This window comes from Falco naumanni, chromosome Z (assembly GCF_017639655.2).
Source record: "Falco naumanni isolate bFalNau1 chromosome Z, bFalNau1.pat, whole genome shotgun sequence".
In the NCBI taxonomy this organism is placed as follows: domain Eukaryota; kingdom Metazoa; phylum Chordata; class Aves; order Falconiformes; family Falconidae; genus Falco; species Falco naumanni.
Genome location: NC_054080.1, coordinates 83,648,343 through 83,667,548, shown reverse-complemented (window position 1 = coordinate 83,667,548; position 19,206 = coordinate 83,648,343). Strand labels below are relative to the sequence as shown.

At 43.3% G+C, this 19,206-nt stretch overlaps 1 protein-coding gene across 2 annotated transcripts in view; it reads left to right on the top strand.

The window, feature by feature from the left end:
- The window catches only part of MYO5B (myosin VB), a 147,415-nt gene that overhangs the window by 84,649 nt on the left and 43,560 nt on the right, over positions 1-19,206 (top strand). For both annotated transcript variants that reach the window (XM_040580477.1, XM_040580476.1), the window contains exons 17-20: positions 4,640-4,726; positions 13,244-13,355; positions 14,503-14,714; positions 17,256-17,412. In XM_040580477.1, coding sequence (XP_040436411.1) covers positions 4,640-4,726; positions 13,244-13,355; positions 14,503-14,714; positions 17,256-17,412 — 568 coding nt within the window. The remainder of the gene's footprint in view (positions 1-4,639; positions 4,727-13,243; positions 13,356-14,502; positions 14,715-17,255; positions 17,413-19,206) is intronic.

Here is a 19,206-nt window from a genome sequence, read left to right as displayed (position 1 = left end):
AGCTGATCCAATGCAACCTGAGTGCTCCCAGTGAGCACGATGCCACCTCAGAGTGAAGAGACGGCTCCAGCATTGTCCTGCAAAGCAGGACTAAGCATCCCTGAACAGGCTCACCCTTGGCCATGACATGCTGGTGGGTATGTATCCTCCAGGAAGCTTCCCTGGCTCCATGCTTCTCCTGCTGCAAACAGCAAAGCAGAGGGTATTAATAGTTAGAAGAGATTCAGGAACTGGCTTGCAATTAACTGATTCATTAGATGATTAGTTAACAGCTCTGGAGAAGGCTGGCAGTGCTGGGATGGTGGTTTCTGTGGTCTGTTGTATCAGTTTCATGTACCATTTTGTAGATATTGGAGAAGCTTAGGGCCTCAGTCTCATGTTGCCTATTGCAGAGGTTGTCCACTTAAATGAAATTCAGCATTACACTTTTTGTTTGATTGCTTTCTTTAGATAAAGCACAAAAGTATTTTCTAACTTTCTGTAGTGGGAAGTGTGGTAGATGCTCTGCATGGTGAAATGGCTTAACCTTTCCAAAGGGTGTTTCCAAGACTCCGTGTCCCTACTCAGTTCTACCTTCAGCCCATCCTTCTTCACTTCTTTGCCTTTAACTTTGCAATTCAGTTTTTCATGTGATGCTCAGGATACAGTGAACATAATTTTATAAATTTGCAACCTCCTGCTTGTCAAGGTGCAGTAATTACCTAAATTAACAAAGTTATACTTCTAAGATGTTATGGGTAGCAAATACCAGGAGGGTAATTCTGCTTGTGTCTGCTCGCAGTCTGTGGTAACTTGGTCCAGTGCGATGCTCCCCACTGGCGAATGTCAGGATTTGGGGAACAAATGGCAAACAAAAATAGACCTAAGAATGGTCTGGAGGTGCAGTATGCAGGTGCCTAGCCAGCAGCATTGCAGGAGTTGCTGTGGTCTGGAAACTACGCAAGAGTGCTTTGGGTTGGGGTGGTGGTGTCACATCCCCATCTACAAGCCAGAAAGCACTGGTTTAGGTGTCTTGTACTGGGGGCATTTCTGCAAGAGGTTATCTCCCTCCTCACTCATCATGGATTGCTTAATTGAAATTATGATCTAGAAATCTTGCTCAATGTTGATCTTGCTGCCACCAGCTTTGAGGAATTTGTATCCTTAGCGTGGTGTAGAATTGTACGGCACAGGGACAGTGGGTTGTTCTGACATTGATGTGCAGTTTTGGCCTTGCTTTGGCAATGTGCAGTTGAGATCCTGCAGCAAAGAGTTAAATAACTTTTACAAGAAGTACAAGAAGAAACTAGGATGAGACAGAAACAAAGTAGGAATGTGATCTCGCCTCTAGAAGATAAGGAAGCAGCATGAGCAGTAGAGAGTAGCCTATAGTGAACAGCGCTAAGGGAGGAGGTGTGTGAATTTGACTGATCACTCAAACTCTATTCATAAGCAGCTTGCTGAGTTGAGAAAAAATGTACAGGCCATAAAGACTGAGAACGGGTTAACGGACTGGCTTTTAAGCCTTGGGTTAGGGGTCTGGTTACAAACCATAATCGAAGGAACATTGATGGTATTGACAGTATTGTTAGTCTTAGTATTATTTGTTCCTTGTTTGTTTCAATGTTCACAACAAGTGATGAGTAACTTGATCGAATGCATGTTTAAAACAGGATTTGGATTGCTCAAAAACAAGAAGGGGGAGATGCAGGAGGGGGCCTGGGAAGCAGGACCACAAGTAACAATCAGTTAGCTGAAAGGAATGTGCTTGAGCTTGTGGGCCGCAAGCCCTGGTGGTAAGGGACGTGAGAAATTACTGAAGGGTATAGAAACAGGGACTAAGTTGAGACTATACAAGGCATAAGGCGGTTGGTTTGTCAGCTCGCTCAAGGACGTGGCGCAAGAACTGCAGAATTGTTGTCTTTAACTATTGCTGAATTGCTAAATACCTAGTGTGAGATCCTTGCGGGAGTTGCCACACAGTTATAGAATAAGCAAGTTTTTGAACTGATCAGAATAAGATGTAACAATTGCTTGTGTGTATATGATCATGATATTAGGCTAATTAAAGTGACATTTGCTTGCATCAAGCTGTGTCCTGTCTCTCAATCGTGGCAGCGTGGCTCCAGTAAAGTCTATTTGTTTATATGTACAATTCAGGTCTCGAGAATATGGGGCTGGCTGTGAATGAGTCTGCATTTCAGAGGCACTTGTGCTGAAAAATACACGATGCTAGGAGGCATTAGTGAAGAAACATCAGTGGCACTGCTCTAGGTTAGCACTGAAGTATCTTGTAGCATGCAGAACAGTTGGTATTATGTTCACTGTTCAGTAAAAAAGAACAAATACCTTTTTCTTTTTCTAAAACATAACATTTTTTCAGCTCACAAGAGCATTAAGGTTTTGCTAAAATGAGATTTAGCCCAAGAAGAGATGGGACCTAACAGCAGCCTTCTGGTACCTACAGGAGCTACCAAGAGGACGAAACCATGCCCTTCACTGTGGTCTGTGGTGGGAGGACGGGAATGGATAGCTACAAATTGACATGAGAGGTTCAGATGGAGATACGGAAACTTTTTTTTTTTTTTTGCCTCCGTGAGGACAGTCTATCAGTGGAGCAGGCTGCCTGGAGAGGTTGTGCAGCCTCCATCTTTGGAGGTTTTCAGTCCTTGACTGGATAGAGCCCTGAGCTATAGGTCTGCCTCTTAACTGCCCCTGCTTTTGAATATAGGAGGTTGGACTAGAGAACTCCTAAGGTCCCTTGCACCCTGTATTACTCTCATTCCAACTTTAAATCTTGGTGCAAATGTAAGCTTTGTTTTGTAGGAAGGTGAGGGCTATCAGAACTCCAGCCTGGAGGAAGCGTTAGCACCACACAGTGGCATTTGCTGCATCTCACTGCAGGCTGCGTCTGAGGTTGATCCCTTGTGGAGGGAGAAGACTTCAAAGAGAGAGGTGCAAGGGGAATGCCTGACTTCAGCTTGTACCTTTGACAGTTTTCCTCCCAAATTCTGTTTCAGGCAGGATTTATGATCTCTTACTTGGGTTTCCAGGCCAAAAGCAACTTGTCAGGTGCTTCTATCTGCCATGGCAAGGAAAAGGAGTTCATAATAATGTGTATTGTCCTTTTAAACTCTTTTTTCAGCTTTAGTCTGTAGCTGGAGTTGTGGCTAGAGAAGGTCTTGGCTTTCTGTGCTGATAAATGACTGCAGCCGCTCTTGTTACTGCATTTCACCCCACTGAGCAGGGCTTGGCTGTGTTGCGGAGAGCTCCTCTTGTGTACAGCACAGATTGCCCTGGGATCTTCCAGCACTGAAGCTTCTCCATCCATCTACCAGTCCTGTTTCTTATTTATTGTTATGGAAACTGTACCCTTGTGGGTTCTTCCTTGAAGTAAGTGACAGCCGAGACTGATTTTCCACTCTGTGTCACGTTTGTGGTGTTGTAGTGAATAACTTACTGTAGACTTGACAGATTCAGGGAATTTGAAAATGCACGAAGTAGCAGGGGACTGTTTCTTATGCTGCTTTTGCACAGCAGAGGCCAGGCAGAACTATTCATTCAGGTTGGGCTTTCAGGAAAGGACAAGCAGGTACCCAAGAAGCTTTTGTTCCTCACCTTTGTTCTGGAAATCTGACACAGTTACGGACATCTGCATCATATGAGTCTAAGCTTGATCCGTCAACCTCTTCCAGGGTCCAACATCTCGAGCTGAAGAGCTGGGACCTCTTTGTGCCTTCGATGTCAGGGGTGGAAGGGCAGATAAGTGATGGGGGATGCTGGTACTTGGACTCACTCACTCTCTGCAAAGATAGGCTGATCTGAAAGTGGGTTCATGCCAGGAACCAGAGAGAGCACAGCTCAAGTACTCAGCTGGAAGTTGGCACAAAGTTTGTTGGCACAAATTGCTGATGGAAATGAGATGCCAGTGGTAAGGGGTTGTGCCAGCTAAAAAGAGGAGGGCAGGCAGCTGGGAGCAGAAATACCTTGAATTTCCACATGATGTCTACTGAAACATTTAGTCTGGAACATGAATGCTGCTGTTCTTGGTAAACTTAAAGATTGCAAATCTGTGGGACCTGTTAATTACTCTGTTTTGGTGGAAATGTAATAGATCAGATTTATTTTGCTGTTGAATGTGCTTTTATTCTGGAAATATATTGTTGCCCTTATAGCTGCAAAAGTAATACTGTCTTGCTCGTCAAGGCAGCTTGTGGTGGGGTAACCTCTTCCCTCCTTAATCATAATTGTGTTGCTGTACACAGCTGGGTAGATTATGGCTGTAGAGACTTAATTGTAACGAACTGTTCTCTCATCCCAAGAGTACCACTTGGCATTGATAATAGGGCAGTAGCGAGGTCTGTTGCACTTGAAAAGCACAATGTCTTGTGACATGGAGTGAAAATGTGTGACATCTGTGCAGCCTGTTCCCAAAGCAAGGCATGGGGTTTGTGGTTATGCTGAGGTTTGCAAGGGAATGGCTGTGGACAAAAGCTATCCATGGACGTGTGGTTTCTGCAGCCCCTGTACTAATGGTGAGGACAGAGCTTTTTACCACAAATCAGAAAACAGTTCCTGTCCCCAGAAGAATCATTATCAGCTTGGTGGTTGATGTGGTTCCTTCTCACTGTGTTAACCTCTATCCTAAATATAACTGCAGGTTTGATCCGGTGAGAGTGGTACAGCAGCTGAGAGCTTGTGGAGTGCTGGAGACCATCCACATCAGCGCAGCTGGCTTCCCGTCCAGGTACTGTGCTGGGATTTGGTGTGGCATGCTACTGGTGTGCTTTACTCGGCAGGTTCACTCATTGTCTGGGGAGAGGGAGGGAAAAGAAAACACTAGTGTTTTCAGGACAAACAGGTTTTATTTACGTTGGTTTATATCCAGTATAGATTTTTCCCTTTTTAATATTTTTTCTTGTTTTGCAAGACCCCCATTAAGTCCTGGGTTCCTCAAGTCAAAGAGATTTGTTACCAAGTGATGAGCTGCAGAGTGAGGCTGCTGGAGGGTTTGTTGTGTTGTGTCCAGCGCTTCAGCTGGTGCTCTCAATTTGGTCCTCAGAAGTAATTTGCTGTGGTGAAATCTCTGAAAACACTGGTGCATGGCAGATAAAGGAATCCAGCTGTGATCCGATATGGAGGGGGACAGCAAGAAGCAAAATAACAGCTCTATATCCTCTGCACTCATCTTCCCTGGAAGCAAATATTGCCCTAGAAGACTTCTTCCCTGCTTGCCTGAAGCTCCCCATACATAAGCTCCTTGCAGTGTACAGTTTGCTTTCCTTTCTGTGGTTTGTTTTTTTTTGGTTGTTTTTTTTTTTTTTTTTCCTGGCTTTGGACACCTGCTGCAATAATCATTTCAGCCAAAAAAAATTTCATTATATTTGCAGAGAAGGAAAATAAGGGTTGTAAATTATTATTGGAGACTTTCACTCTGCACATCCAAAATACATCAGGTTTCAGACTCTTGCATCTCAAATGGAAAGGTTATAGGTGGTGTGGCTCTTGCTGATCGCGATACAAAATTCAAAAGAGGTTTTTAGGGCCTAATAAATCAGAAAACAAACTATAAATAAGCCCTGAAGATGACAGGGACAAATAATTGTAAAAAAAAATTATGCATCAATTGCATTTTAGTGCCAGGCAGCTTTGTGTTAATGTCAGCATAGCCATCGGCCTTTTTATATGGAACAAAGGAGTTATAAATATGCTCAGTAAAGAGTTGGCTAAGCGTGATGCTGAACCTCATGAGAAACTCCCTGCCCTGGTTTTTGGGCAGGTGTGTGCTGCCTTACCAGTTACTCTCATCTCCGGTGCAGCTGCAAAGAGCCTCTGACGATTGATGGCAGCTTCTGCGCATTGACATGAGGTGGCTTTGCTGCACCAAACCTCTGTTGGCCAGTGACCTCCATGGATGGGCAAAAACTGGTGATGGGGATCTCCTTAGCCCGCTGAGCTCAACGCCTGAAAAAGAAAAAAAGGGGGAAACAAAAAATAAAAAGTTTAATGGAAACCAATTTCTTTCTCTCCTCTGCCAGCATGGGAGGGTGGCAGAGGTGCGTGGAGATTTGCATCCTCATGTTGGAGGTCTGGCCCTGTTAGAGGACCCAGCACCGCCTTTGGCTCCCACCTCTGCAGTCTTCAGGGCATTTGCGGAAGTAACAAAGAAAAAGATGCTCTTAAGTTACACGATCTCTCAAGCCACGGCAAAGTAGTAAAAACCAGCCGGTGGGCTGGGTCTTCTCTTATCTGTATTGAAGTAGCTGCAGGGCCGGATCTGTTTGCCTACTTGCAGTAAAAGCCCTAAAGCAGTGCAACAGCTGTGGTTTCATTTGGAAGAGGCCACAGAAAGGCAGTTTTGTGCTCACTAAGCCAAGTGGTCATGTTCCCCTGGTGCAGTCTGCACTCCTGGCTCTGCAGCGGTGGGTCCTGGGGAGATAGGGGGAGCTCCGGCTTGAGGGTTGTCTAGGTTTTGCTGCTGGTTTTAGCATACCTGCAGGGATACCCTCTGTTCCTCTCCATTCATTGTTTTCCTACAGACTTGCAGCATTTTCCCGTGTCTGCTCACCTAACTGTATTTTAGACCCTACAGTACTAAAATCGGCATGTAATTAGTAACTGGGGAGGGGGAGCAGAGAGGAGGAACCACTGCAGCACCTGGAGACCAGACAAGATCTATTTATGGCAAATAATTGACTGGTACAAAGACTGCTCCATCCTGAAAAATGCAAAAGTGATGCTTTCAGCTCTGCTTGCACATGCTTTTGGTTACGAGGTCGTTTTCCCAGGACACTAAGAATAACAGAACTCTTCCATCACCGCAACTTGTCAGCTTTCTTCCTCCAGGGCTAAAAAAAAAAAAGGGTGCAAACAGCTATTTCAGCCTTTGAGAGTGACCTTCTCCAATTCAGTGTTTGGGATGCTTCAAGGAGGGGTTTGGGGTTTTTTTCGTGGGTTTGTTTTTTGGGTTTTTTGTTTGTTTGTTTGTTTTTAGTTTTAGTGTTCCTAGAAGATAATTTTACACAGGAACAATTCTGCACTAAATAAGATAATCACTTTGGGTTCAGGTATTCTTTTACCCTCTTGGTCATAAAATTCCAGTCTTGAAAATCCAGACCTAGGAGATGGACAACTTCATTGAAAGATTCTGAATAATTGGTATATTTGAATTTGCTTTATAAACCAGCTTGGGAAAACCTGCTTCCACAGGATCTTATTTAGTGGGAAATGTAATAGATGTTTTAGATCCTTCTGCATTTTTACATCCATGCAATCTTTCTCAGTTTTCGTCACAGTGAGCATTGATTATTCCTCTGTATTTCCTTATATTTTACAGACAAGTCAGATTATCATGACTGATTAAGGATAAAACCAAAAAGGAGGGTCACTGCTTTAAATTTTAACCATGCATGAAGGCTGTAAATTTAAACCACTTCAAATAATAATGGGAAACTTGACCTTTGTGAGTTTTGTTTCACTTCAGTGTAAGCAATTCACCTGTAGAGAAACGGGGATTTTTCAAAATGTTTTATCTCAAGAGAAGGGGGGTTTTACAGAAATAGGAGAAAATGTTCACTTTCATCCTGTAGTATTTACATCTAAATATTTTCCAGCATACTGTCACTCTGAGTTACTCTTCTCAGGTGTGGCCTTGGGTCAGACATGTCTGGGTAAAGCCACCTTCTGCTGTTAGTTCACGCTTCTCCATCACAGTTACTTTATGACTTGAGGAATTGAGTGTTTTGAGGCTTTGGTAATTTTTATCTTTTTTTACCTGGTTCCTTTAAGAAAAAAAAAAGAGTTTTAATATAATTTTTAGTGTTCTTCAACCCATGTAAGTCATGATGTATTCCCACTGAAAGGTGAAGCCTCACACTCTGCACTTCGGGTATGCCTGGCTTTATTTTATCATTTCCATGGTATGCTGTGCTTTGCCGCTATCTCAAGTAAATTGGAATGAAAACGTATCATTTGGTTTGAAATGTATTTGTGTGCGTGTACGTGAATGACTGTGATGAATGGACTGTCTCAGATGTGTAGATAGTAAATCTGTCAGCTTGCATGGGTAAAGTATGGAAGATGTCTCTGTACTATAAAACCATTCATCTTCTTTATAGAAACTGGCTACGTAAGGATTAGTCTATAGAGAATTAACTGGTGTAGATTGCCATTAGTAACAAAATATTCTTTAAAACAAGGTTTTACCTTGCATTTTGTCAAAACTCTCTGGTTCTGATGGTTTTCAGTCAGTGGTACCACATCACTAGACTCCCACTGTGCTGTCACTCTCAGTAATGTTGTCTTTGCAGTCTCGCTGAAACACTCTTATTGTAGTTGTTATGTATGAAATTTATTGTTGAAGTATTCTTGGCCTTCGGCTGCTTCCTGTGGTTGCTGGAGCTGACTGTCAGATGCAGCATCTTTGTATCAATTCCATACAAAATCACAGCTGTTAAACTCTATAAACATTAAACATTCGTAATTGAGATGTATCGTGGGCATCCTTGGATATAAATTTTTTCTTTTTTTTGATAATGCGTGTTTAGCTGTTGTGCGATTATTTCAGGGAAATAAAAACTATAAATGACTGGCTACCAGCAGTTCTGTTTACCCACTCCCCCCACTCGCAACAAAGGTGTAATATGTAAATAGCAGGTTTTTCCCCCCTCATTCAGCTCTTTGAATATATTCCAGATAATTTCAAGCCATGCCAGTGTGCATGTTTCAGAGCTAATTGAAAGGCAAATCTGTTCTGCTGCAGTAAACAAGGCAAGAGACATTTTCTCTATGAACCACAGATTCTAAAATAATTTAATGTCAAATCTTGGCTCAGATATTCAACCTGTGTGCCCGCAAATAGGCCTTGGTCCTATAAAATGACCCATAAAGCCCAGCTCCTTACTGAGATTACTAAAATATTGATCCCTTCAGAGGAAAGTACCACGTGATGCTGGCGGGATTTCTTGACGAAGCCAGGTTTGCTCAGCACACAGTTGCTAAGATGATCTTGGGTGATGGGGGGCAATGGATTTATTTTCCCTTAATGGGAAAATTCTGCATTCAGTTGTTTTAGGCCAACGAAAAAAGCCATATTATGGTGAAGTTCTAAAAGTGTCAGACTCTTACTATATTCCTTTCAGCTCTTCATTCAGTGCTGCTGAAATAATGCTACTGTAATCACCCTAAAACAATAGGTTGGAGATGTTTTGGTTAGTTTCTGACTGCTTGGAGAGGTGCTTTTCAGAGGCTTCCTTGGGAGTCAGAATTTCACCCTGTTTCTTACTCAAGCTCTCCCTTTAATTGCAAGGTTGTATTAAATCCAGCTGGCTCTACAGCACGAGGGCTGCTCTTGGGTTCGTAGCCCTGTGATTTTGGGCAGGAGCAGCTTGTTTGCTTTGCACCCGGTTGTGGCTTCGTGTAAAGCATCCAAATCTTGTTTTTCAAACTGCAGATAAAAGGCTTAATCTGTGGGATGTGTTACGGTTTATTCCCTCTGTCTAATTCCTAGAGATGACACAGAAGTAGGTGAGCTGACCAAGTCTCCTGCTCCTGCCCAAGGCCTCAAGCATCCTGCTTGCTGCTCAAGCCCAGGGAGGTGGTTTTTTCCACAGGCATAAGTTATTTTCCTGTGTCCTTCCATTCCTTATATTGCCTTTTCCCTTTAGTGACCTGTGCTGACTTCAAAGCAAACAGTGTTTGAGTTTGACAGTGCTTGACCTTAGCTCTGAGATTATTATTTTTTTTTTCCTCTTGGGAAAGTTGAGTAGTATCTGTCTCATCTTTCGTGCGTCTTTCTTCCTCTTAGTTGCACAGGTACGAAAATTCTGTTTACAGCCCTTTGCCTACCTGTCTGGATCTTATAACTTGATAATTACAAGGTATTGTATTTATTTAGTGGTCCTTGGTGGTTTCTGGCCTTCCAGTACCTAAAGGGGGCTTAGGAGAAAGATGGGGACAGATTTTTTTAGTAAGGCCTGTAGCAATAGGACAAGGGGGATGGTTTTAAACTCAAAGAGGGGAGATTTAGATTAGCTATTAGGAACAAATTCTTCATTGTGAGAGCGGCGAGGCGCCGGTTGTGGGTGCCCCGTCCCCGGCAGTGCCCACGGCCAGGCTGGGGCTGGGACCCACCTGGGCTGGGGGGAGGTGCAGGGGGTGGCCAGGGGGGCTTTAGGGTCACTCCAACACAAACCATGCTGTGATTCCAACTCCTGAACCTAGTTTCTGCTTTTAATTTAATACCTGTCATCGAGTTGAACCAAGGTGTAACCTTCCTGTAATCTCTCCTGACCTGCTAAGTGCTAGGGTAATGTGGCACGTCTTCTGTCTCATGCTAGGAATCACTTTGTGAACAAGCAGGAGGGAAATATATTTTCTTCTTTTTTCCTTTTTTTTTTTTTGTTGTTGAAGATGTGGATGTTGAACCTTTAAAAAAAAAAAAAGTCATGTATGCAGAAGAATGGGGGAAAAAAAAAAAAAAGCGTGTGTACCAAAGCATTCAGCTTTGGTATTTCTGCATTAGAGAGATCTCCTGTGTAGGGTTGGGGGATCATGTTTGTTTTTCTCAAAGCACGTAGTTGTAAGGTAATTTTATACTGCTTTGAACCTGAAGTTGTTTAACCAGGCATGTTATATTAAACCTGAGTGCTTTAATTGTTCCTTTCTCTGGGAGGGATCCTGTAACAGCACCTATGAACCCATTCAGTTTTCTTTTGCTTGTGAACTGGGACTGCAAATATTCTAGTGAAACTCCTGAGCCCCCATGTAGCAGAGCTTTTGTCTTGATATTCTGTGGACAGTAATACAAGCAATGTGATCTATCTCAGGACTGTCTTCTGCTAAATCAGTGAGAATGGTGGGAGCAGCAAAACAGCCTGACAGCAATCAGTGAGCTTATTCCCTGCCACTTCCAATGTCTTGTGTGAGACCTAATCCTAATAAGTGAGTTATTTATATTAAAGATGGACTCAGATAGAAACAAGTAGAAAATCAGTTTTTACCACCTTGTGAAATGAGAACAGGCTCCGAAGAAAGGCCCTCTGTGTAGTGACTTATGATCTGTTTTTAAGGAACTTCTGCAGGTGTCTGATTCTTGTTTGAAGCAGCTGCAGGATTTTGCCACCTCTGTCTTGGGGCAGGAAGGTGATGGATTTCGATGCTTTCTGCCCAGCTTGGACCTGTGTCCTCAGTTACATGTTGCCTACCCACCATCTGCTCTTTGCTGGAGGAGCCTGGGTGGCACTGCAGGATGGTTTCTTCCTCTGAATAGCATCAGTTAGGAATATCAGTCCCTAAACTGACTCGTGCAGGTTAATGGGAATACCCCTTCCTGGCATTTTTTCCTCCCTGCCTGAAGCTCTCCCTGGCTTGAGTAATACCTAAGCCAGGCAGGAGGTCTCCAGCATCGCGTGCTTGGCTGCGTGCCTCGGGAACTGTGTGGTTCGCTTCTCCCATTTCATTTGGGTTTGACCTGGAGCTGCGTAAGCCTCAAATGTGCTTAAAATGAACGTGGGTTTTATTTGCACAGTGCAAAAGGATGAGGTTGCAGGTACAAAATGGGAAATGTAATTACAAATCCAAGGCACCTAGAAGCAAAGAGAAAGCACATTAAAGCTTAAACCCTACATGCAACAAGCCTGTAGTCTTGCATGTAATCTTTGTGCTTAGTTTTTCTGTACCTCTCCCCAGAGAGAGCTCCCCCTTGCAGGTTTTTGTTGGGTTTTTCAGGGTGATAATCCAGTACTTTTAGTTATTTGAAGGGTGGGTAGCCTTGGCTGTCCAGCCCCAGGGCTAGCCCCTGTAGACAGGGGTGAAATCATCACAAAATCTGGCTACTTGGGAGCTGCTCTGACCATGGGAAGTCCTCTGATTACAATTTTGTCCTTGCTCCTCTCTCCAGGAGCCCTCCACCTTACCTTGCATTGCTTCAAGTGCAATGCTAAAGACTCTTTCTAGTCTTTGCCATTCCCATATATCTTTGCAAGTGATGTCCTGGGTGCTGTGTGTCCGTGCAGGAATTGTGTGGTACTTCCCCCAATTCTTAGCAGTTGTTTTTTTTTTATTATTTTTTTCTTTGCTCGGGTGGTGTGACACCTCACCCAGCCCCACCACTGCAAACTAGGCAAGTGTAAGGACCCATTACAAGCATCACTGTGGCCCATTGCAATTTATTTTGTCTTTCTTTCCCCTCTCTGTCTCTGGAAGTGGAAGAATTTGGTTTAATAACACAAAAATAAAGGCATGCGTGGGGCTGCTGGGCAGAGGATGACATGTTTCTATGGCTCCTCTTCATACAGTTTTGGCTGCCAGAACATCCATGTGGGTGAGGATCAGGCTCACAGGTGGTTTAGTTGAGTGAAGGCAGAAGTAAAAATATTTGTAATCTTCTTCTGTCTTCCTTTGACATTTGTTCTGTGTGTTTTTTTTGAAATAACAGTGGCCATACTTGACATTGCTGGACATGCCTAGTGTTTTAATTAAAAACTCAGGGTTTTGAGGGGTTCATAACTCACTGTGTTCATTTGGAGGAGGTTGAAACTTGGCAGATGCTGAACCAATTTCAGGATCTGGTCTGCAGGCTCCACATCTAACAGTGGCAGCAGGAGATGATATTTCCTAGCAATACTCCAATTCCTGCAAGTACTGTTGTGTGTTTGGAAGCTTGACTACTGGTGATGGTGAGGCATCTTCCAGGTAGCTGCTTTGTCTTTTCAGAGTCCAAAGATCTTGGTTTTTAAGAGTGTCAGTGACAGACCTCAGCATGGAGTGATTAGTGAATTAATTGATTCAGATTAATATTCAGCAGAGTTTGGAAAAGCAAAACAAGGAAGAGTTTCTATTTGATCCATTCTCTATCATCTTATCAAAATTTCTTTTAAAATTTTATTTGCTATATCAGGAGATCCGTGATATCTTCAAATTTAGCATATCCTTTCTGAAGGGAACAGCATTGTTGCATTTGACTGGTAAAATGCAGCAGCCTGGGAAGGACATCAGGAGTGAAAACAAGGTGGTCTGTGGCCTTTCTGTTCCAGGCTAGAAATGCACTGATAAGGTCACTTGGTGGCAGGGGAGGGCTGAGACTGGGGGCAGCTTTTGGGTGACCAGACTTCTTTCAGGTGGCTTTGTTCCATACTGAGGGTGGTGGTGAGAGATCTCTCAGTATATGAGTTTCATATTTTGAGTCCTCTATGACTCCAAATGCTTTATTTTAAGGAAATAATGCCCAGCATGCAGACTAATACTGTGTATTCTTTGCTTTCAGATGGTCCTACCATGACTTTTTCAATAGGTACCGTGTTCTGATGAAAGAGAGAGACCTCTCTAAGAATGACAAGAAGCAGATCTGCCAGACCCTGTTGGAAGACCTCATTACGGTGAGCGGGGACCAGATCTTTGGCAATGATTCTTAAAGCATGGAAGCTTGTGGTGTTGATGTGATCTGAATTGCTCTTCCTGCTCCTGCTTTACCTGCTACTTGTGCAGGTGCTTCTTCAGTGTAGGCAGCTTGGGGCTTTTTCAAAGTGAGATAGTCTTGTAAGGGTGTAGCCGGGAGGAAGCATGACGTGGGTTCTCTTGATTGCAGTCAAGCTGAGTGTGCCATTTCAGTGCTGGAGAAGTCCAGAACTATCACTGACTTTATGTGAACAACTGGCCACATTTAGAAAATACATCCCCCCAACCCCTCCTTCTGGTTTTGGCTAGCTGGAGCTGGAGCACATTTTAGAGGTCCAGCTTTGGACAAAACCAGGAACCTTAGTCAGTCATTAAATGGCTCTTTCCACAAATAAGTAAGAGAAAAAAGCAATAAATGCCCTATCTTGATATGTGGGAGACTTTTAATAGCTATTAATGTGCAGAAAAAGCATCCCATAGATTGGGACTCTTTTTCCCTTAAGCAAATAAGGAGTCTTTGCCACCTCTCCTCAGCAAAACCTTACTGCTCAGACTTGTGCATTATTTTTAAATTGCAAATATGCACACAAAAGTTTCTCGCTGTTGACCAGCCCAGAATGCGCACAGCACTTTAGCCAGGTTGTAATTTTTGATTTCTTGTTCTCCTCGTGGGATTTTGAGGAATTTACTCAATTGAGTTCCTCTGCAAAAGTCGTTCTCTGTATGCACCAAGTGTTTCCCTTAGCTACAGAGCCAGAGTGCTTGTATGATTTTGGAGATGTAAGCCTTAATCTTTTTGAGAAAGAACTATCTGGCATCACATTGCTCTATTTAACTAAAAAAAAAATAAAATAAAAAAATCCCAAACCCCCCAAAACATTCAAGATTTGTCTAAGTGTATCAAACTTAAGACTGAATCCTAGTGCTGCATTCCTCAGTTGGTGTATAGAAGCTTAAGTTGTTTGGAATCTAATAATATCTTCATCACCTAATTAAGAAGAGATGTGAGCTGAGCTGATAAATTTGATTCAAAGTGTTTTTTTTTAATATGTGTCTACTGAGCAACATAGACTGGAAAAAAAAATGTTTGCGTTAATTAAATTTAGTTTCCTTTATGTTTTTGAAAAGGATCCAGACAAGTTCCAGTTTGGACGTACCAAGATCTTTTTCCGTGCAGGCCAGGTGGCATATCTGGAGAAACTTCGAGCAGTTAAGTTCAGGGCTGCCACAATCATGATTCAGAAGACGGTGAGGGGCTGGCTGCAGAGGGTCAAGTACAAAAGGCTGAGACAAGCTGCAGTCGTCATCCAGTGCTACACACGTGGGCACCTGGCACGGAGGTGGGTCCTGGGAAGCCCTCTGAGGAAGAGCTAGCTCGGAGGTCAAGTGGAAAAATGCTTTTGGGTACTTTGTGTTTTCAATCTGTTCCATCTCATAGACTTTAAACTTAAGGTTTCATGTGAGAAGCATTGAAAATGCTCTGCATGGGGTGTTGCCTTTCAGCCCTGTGAAAACAAGACCCATATTGTGCATGTAGGTACTACTGTGGTGGAAGTTTCTGTGCTGAAGTCAGGACTCGTTCCTGACCACTCTCTCCAGCTTTATTTGGGGGCAAAAGATGAAATTTCTTTGCCTCAAACTGATTTCATATTGGTATTAATTTAATTTCTAGGTGCTGGGCCAGGGTTGTAACATAGGCAACTAGGTTATAATCAGATGACTAAAGTACTCTGAGGAGTTTAGGTGAAAGAGTTTCACAGAACTGATATTTTTCTGGGACTTCCTTTGGCAAAGGGCGTTTGGATCAGCCAGGGAGCAGTTTGCCTAGTTGGTATGTGTTCCTCTTCTGCAAGGACCAAGTTTGTGCCTCCTTGGTATCCCAGGGGAGTTCTCAGAACTGATTTACTGTATTCTTTGTAACGAGAAAAATCAGTCCAAATTGCTGGCAATGGGGCTATTTACAGTACAGAGTAACAGAGCTCGATGTTTAACTCTCTGTGTGCAGGAACCTGAAGCTACCTTGTGTCAGTGGCTCATTGGGATTTCTGTAGAGAGCGCTGTACTGGAGAGTGCTACTGCTAGTAGGAGATGTGGGGTTGGTGTAATGTAATAGCATCCCAACACACAGCTCACCTTGCATCTTGTGCCCCATATTGGTGTCAAACACTGCCATTCTCTTGCATCTAGCCAGGCTGGCTTTGGGCGATTCACAGGTAGGAGTAGATGTGGGTCCTTTCATATTTGTTTCCCTTCTTGTTTTCTGCTCCAAGAAGCTGTGGTGTGTGAGCTATGTTGTTTGGTTTTGAACAGCAATGTTCTCCCTTGCTCTGAGTCAGCATCTGCCCATCAGAAGTACTTCTACCTAATCTGCAAGCCCAATTAACTCTGCTTGCACGTGGGCAATAACAGGTGCTGCCACTATGCTACAAGGCTCCTGCACAGTCACTCCTGATTGCTGAATGAATATCTATTTCTATCAATTATTGAAGCAACTAAAGGTGAAGAACTTCCATGTTCTTCCAAAATACAGTACGATTTAGAGGAAATCCTTGGAATGAACATCAGAGATGCTAGCTGGATTTTGTGCTTGTGAAGGAATTCAGGGATGTGAAGATCTCAAATAAGCAAAGCTTATTTGACACAAATAAGCACAGGGTTTTCTTGTCCTTGGAAGTTTAGGTACTTCTCTAGGCTGGTGGCTGCAGGTCCCTCTCGCAGTCTTATAGCTGACTTGAAGATAAGGCAGGTGATACCTAAGCTGTGAGAGGATGGTTAAGAAAAAGGGAGAGTCGGTGATTAACTGCCCCTCCCGTGGGCTCTCCACGCATACTTACAGGCTTGGACTCTATATTTGACTTCGCATCAGCCATCCATCCTTCTAAGGAGGAGAGGAGGAATCCCTGGTGATGCTGAAGTGATGGTGTATGAGCTAAAAGGGTGGTTGGAAACAGATGTGCCAAAACGACATGCTGCAGTGTTTCTTCAGTGTGATTTTTTTCAGTTCTCATCTTTGTGCGGGTTTTGTAGGGATGGGTGTCATCTAAATAACTGCTTTCTCCTCTTTTTGGAAACAGACCATCTCTTGTCCTCTTCTGTAAGCTCTAGTTCAGTGGGTTCTAATGAGAAACCATTAGCCTTGACAATAAGAATATATAAACCAATCCGATATGGCTCTTTAGTTTTGATAGAGGTGGATCAAGTATCTATATGATGCCTCATGCTGAGAGCAGTAAATGAATCATAAATTCAGCAAAATGAACTAATTATCAAATCAAATGGAGGTTTTATGGACATATATTAACTAGTGTAACAGCAAATTGAACATGAATTCAGTTGGAGAATGGGGAGCAACATGGCATGGAATTGACCACATCCCTTATTATTTACTCTGTTGAGTTGCTTCAGGCTCTGCTCATGAATGTTGCCAAACCAGTGCACACTGGTTTAAATGTCAAATCAATTTGCTGCCGTTTTCACTGAGTCGGTAGATACCCTGTGTGATGCTTGCTTTTTATAGTTAGGGAAGTGATGGGGCCAACCTGGACACTGTTTGGCTGAAGCATGTAAGGCAGAGAGATCAAACCAAGAGAAAAGCGGGGAAATATTTGGGTTTAATGCTGTTTAGGAGTCATGAGGTGTGTTGATTTCTGATCCCAGTGCTCCTGGGTGCCATGGACGCTGATTGCCTGCGTGTTCCCATAATTCTGGCAGACATGCTATCAGCTGCTCTTTTCTCAACCCTGTTGCTGGGATGGTCTGTTTTGAATACTGTCAAGCTACTTCTGGGCAAAAGGTTTTTCTTTCTGCCCAGTTTAAAACTTACTACAACGGAAAGAAGGGAAGTTTAGTTTTACCCCTAATCTCTTTTCTGTGCTTTGCAGACTGGCTGAGCACCTGAGAAGGACGAGAGCTGCCATCATTTTCCAGAAGCAGTACCGAATGCTGCAGATCCTCCGAGCTTTCCAGAGGGTCCGCACCGCAACCATCACCATTCAGGCTTTTGCTCGGGGCATGTTGGTCAGGAGGATTTATCACAAGGTACAACTCCATGGAGCGTCTTTGCGTTAGAGAAGAGTAGGAAGAGCCTTTATATTTACCTCCACTGGCATAGCACGGTGGTGTATTTATTGCGGCTGTTTTGATGTTTTACAAAGCCGACAGCCTCTGGTGTTTCTGGAGAGCACGTGGTGACAGCAAGCATTGCCATTTAAAGCAGTGCAAGAAAAAAAGATTTTGGCAGCAGCACCTCAGTGGAGCAGCTAAATTAAATTAGTCATTCGGCTGCCAGGAGGCACTGTGCAAATCTGGAAATGTCATTTGATGTAACTCATACTCAGCAAAAACCTCCCTGGTAACCCCAATTTGTGTCTGAGCTGTGCTGCCAGTGCTGTTTCTAGTATGGTAGGAAGACCAGTAGGGCCTGTCATGGAAGGTATCAAGTTATTTATTGATATAAATCCCTTTTTAATTAGTTCTAACCACTTAGTATTCTGTGTTGGACCAGGAGCTGAAAGCAAGGAATTAAAGGTTGATGACAGCAAGTGATACAGTGAGAAACTGCCTGTCAGGAAAATGAAAACAGCTTTGGGGAACCTTCTGCCTACTCCTCAGGCCCAGCCTTGTTTTGGTAGTTACCTGAATTTCTGCCTAGATGTAGTCACGAGAATACTCAGAGAATATCAGAGGCACAATGAGCCGAGAGCCTGTTCCTGGAGATGATGGAGGTTACCTGGACTCCATGTAACCCATCAGAGAGATCAAGGTTGTCCTCTGAAACAGTGCATCTGGATGCTGCTGATCAGGAATTAGTGCTGCCGCTGCTTTTTCAGCATCTGTTTTTCAAATCGGAAGCCTCTGCAGGGGAGACAGCCGGTCCAGCGTTTAAACTGTCTAAGGCAATGCAAAATCTTAACGAGGTGTAGAAGTTGGCTGAAGTTCAGGCCTCTCAAATCTGAACATCCTTAATCTCTGGAGCACCCAGATACAGGTGTTGGACATTGGTGTTGGTTCACGTGCATGCTCAGCAACAGATGCAGGGCTGCAGGTGATGCTCCGTGGGGTCAGGGCATGCCTTGTGCCCACCAAGACTTTGCTGTAAGGCTGCAGTCAGCCTCAAGGCAATTCAGTAGGGTTTCTTCTAGCTCTTTGGGTACCCCCAGTGTTTTCCATCTAAGACTGCCAGGGCTGGAGACATATAAAGCTCGTTACAGAGTAACTCCTAGTGCATCCTGAGTTCACAAAATCCCTTTATTCTGAACTAAAATTTGTAAGTGCAAAGAAAACCTTAGGGTGAAACAAAGGATTTGTAAGAGAAGCTGATATGTTATCTTTTTTTGAGACAACTTATTCCAAACTTACAACAGCAAAGTGTCTGGTAATCTGTAAATTCTCCTGCGATTTCTTTCCTCACAATACTGCAGCATAAATCAACTTAAAATTATTAGCAGCATGCTGGTCGTATCTCTTAATATTCAGCCTTCAGTTTTAGAGGAAGGAATTAAACCACCACCTACTGAAAAGATTGCTGTAAATTTTGGGGGAGAAATTGAATGCAAAAGTACCAGCCTTTTCACAAAACCAGATAAAAGTCTGTAGAAATTGAATCGTGCAAGAGAACTGGCTGCAGACTGTAGTGAAAGGACAGGACTCGAGGATTTTATTTGGAGGTTATTTGCATGGTAAGAAATCCCACTGGGGCAGTGTTTATCTGCAGTACAAATTATCATAATACAGGGGTGCAACACAGGGGAAAAAAAATCTACAAACCTGTTCTGGTTTGAGTTATATCTGATGCTGAAGGGACAGTAAGTTTATTGCTAAGTGTTGGTGCAT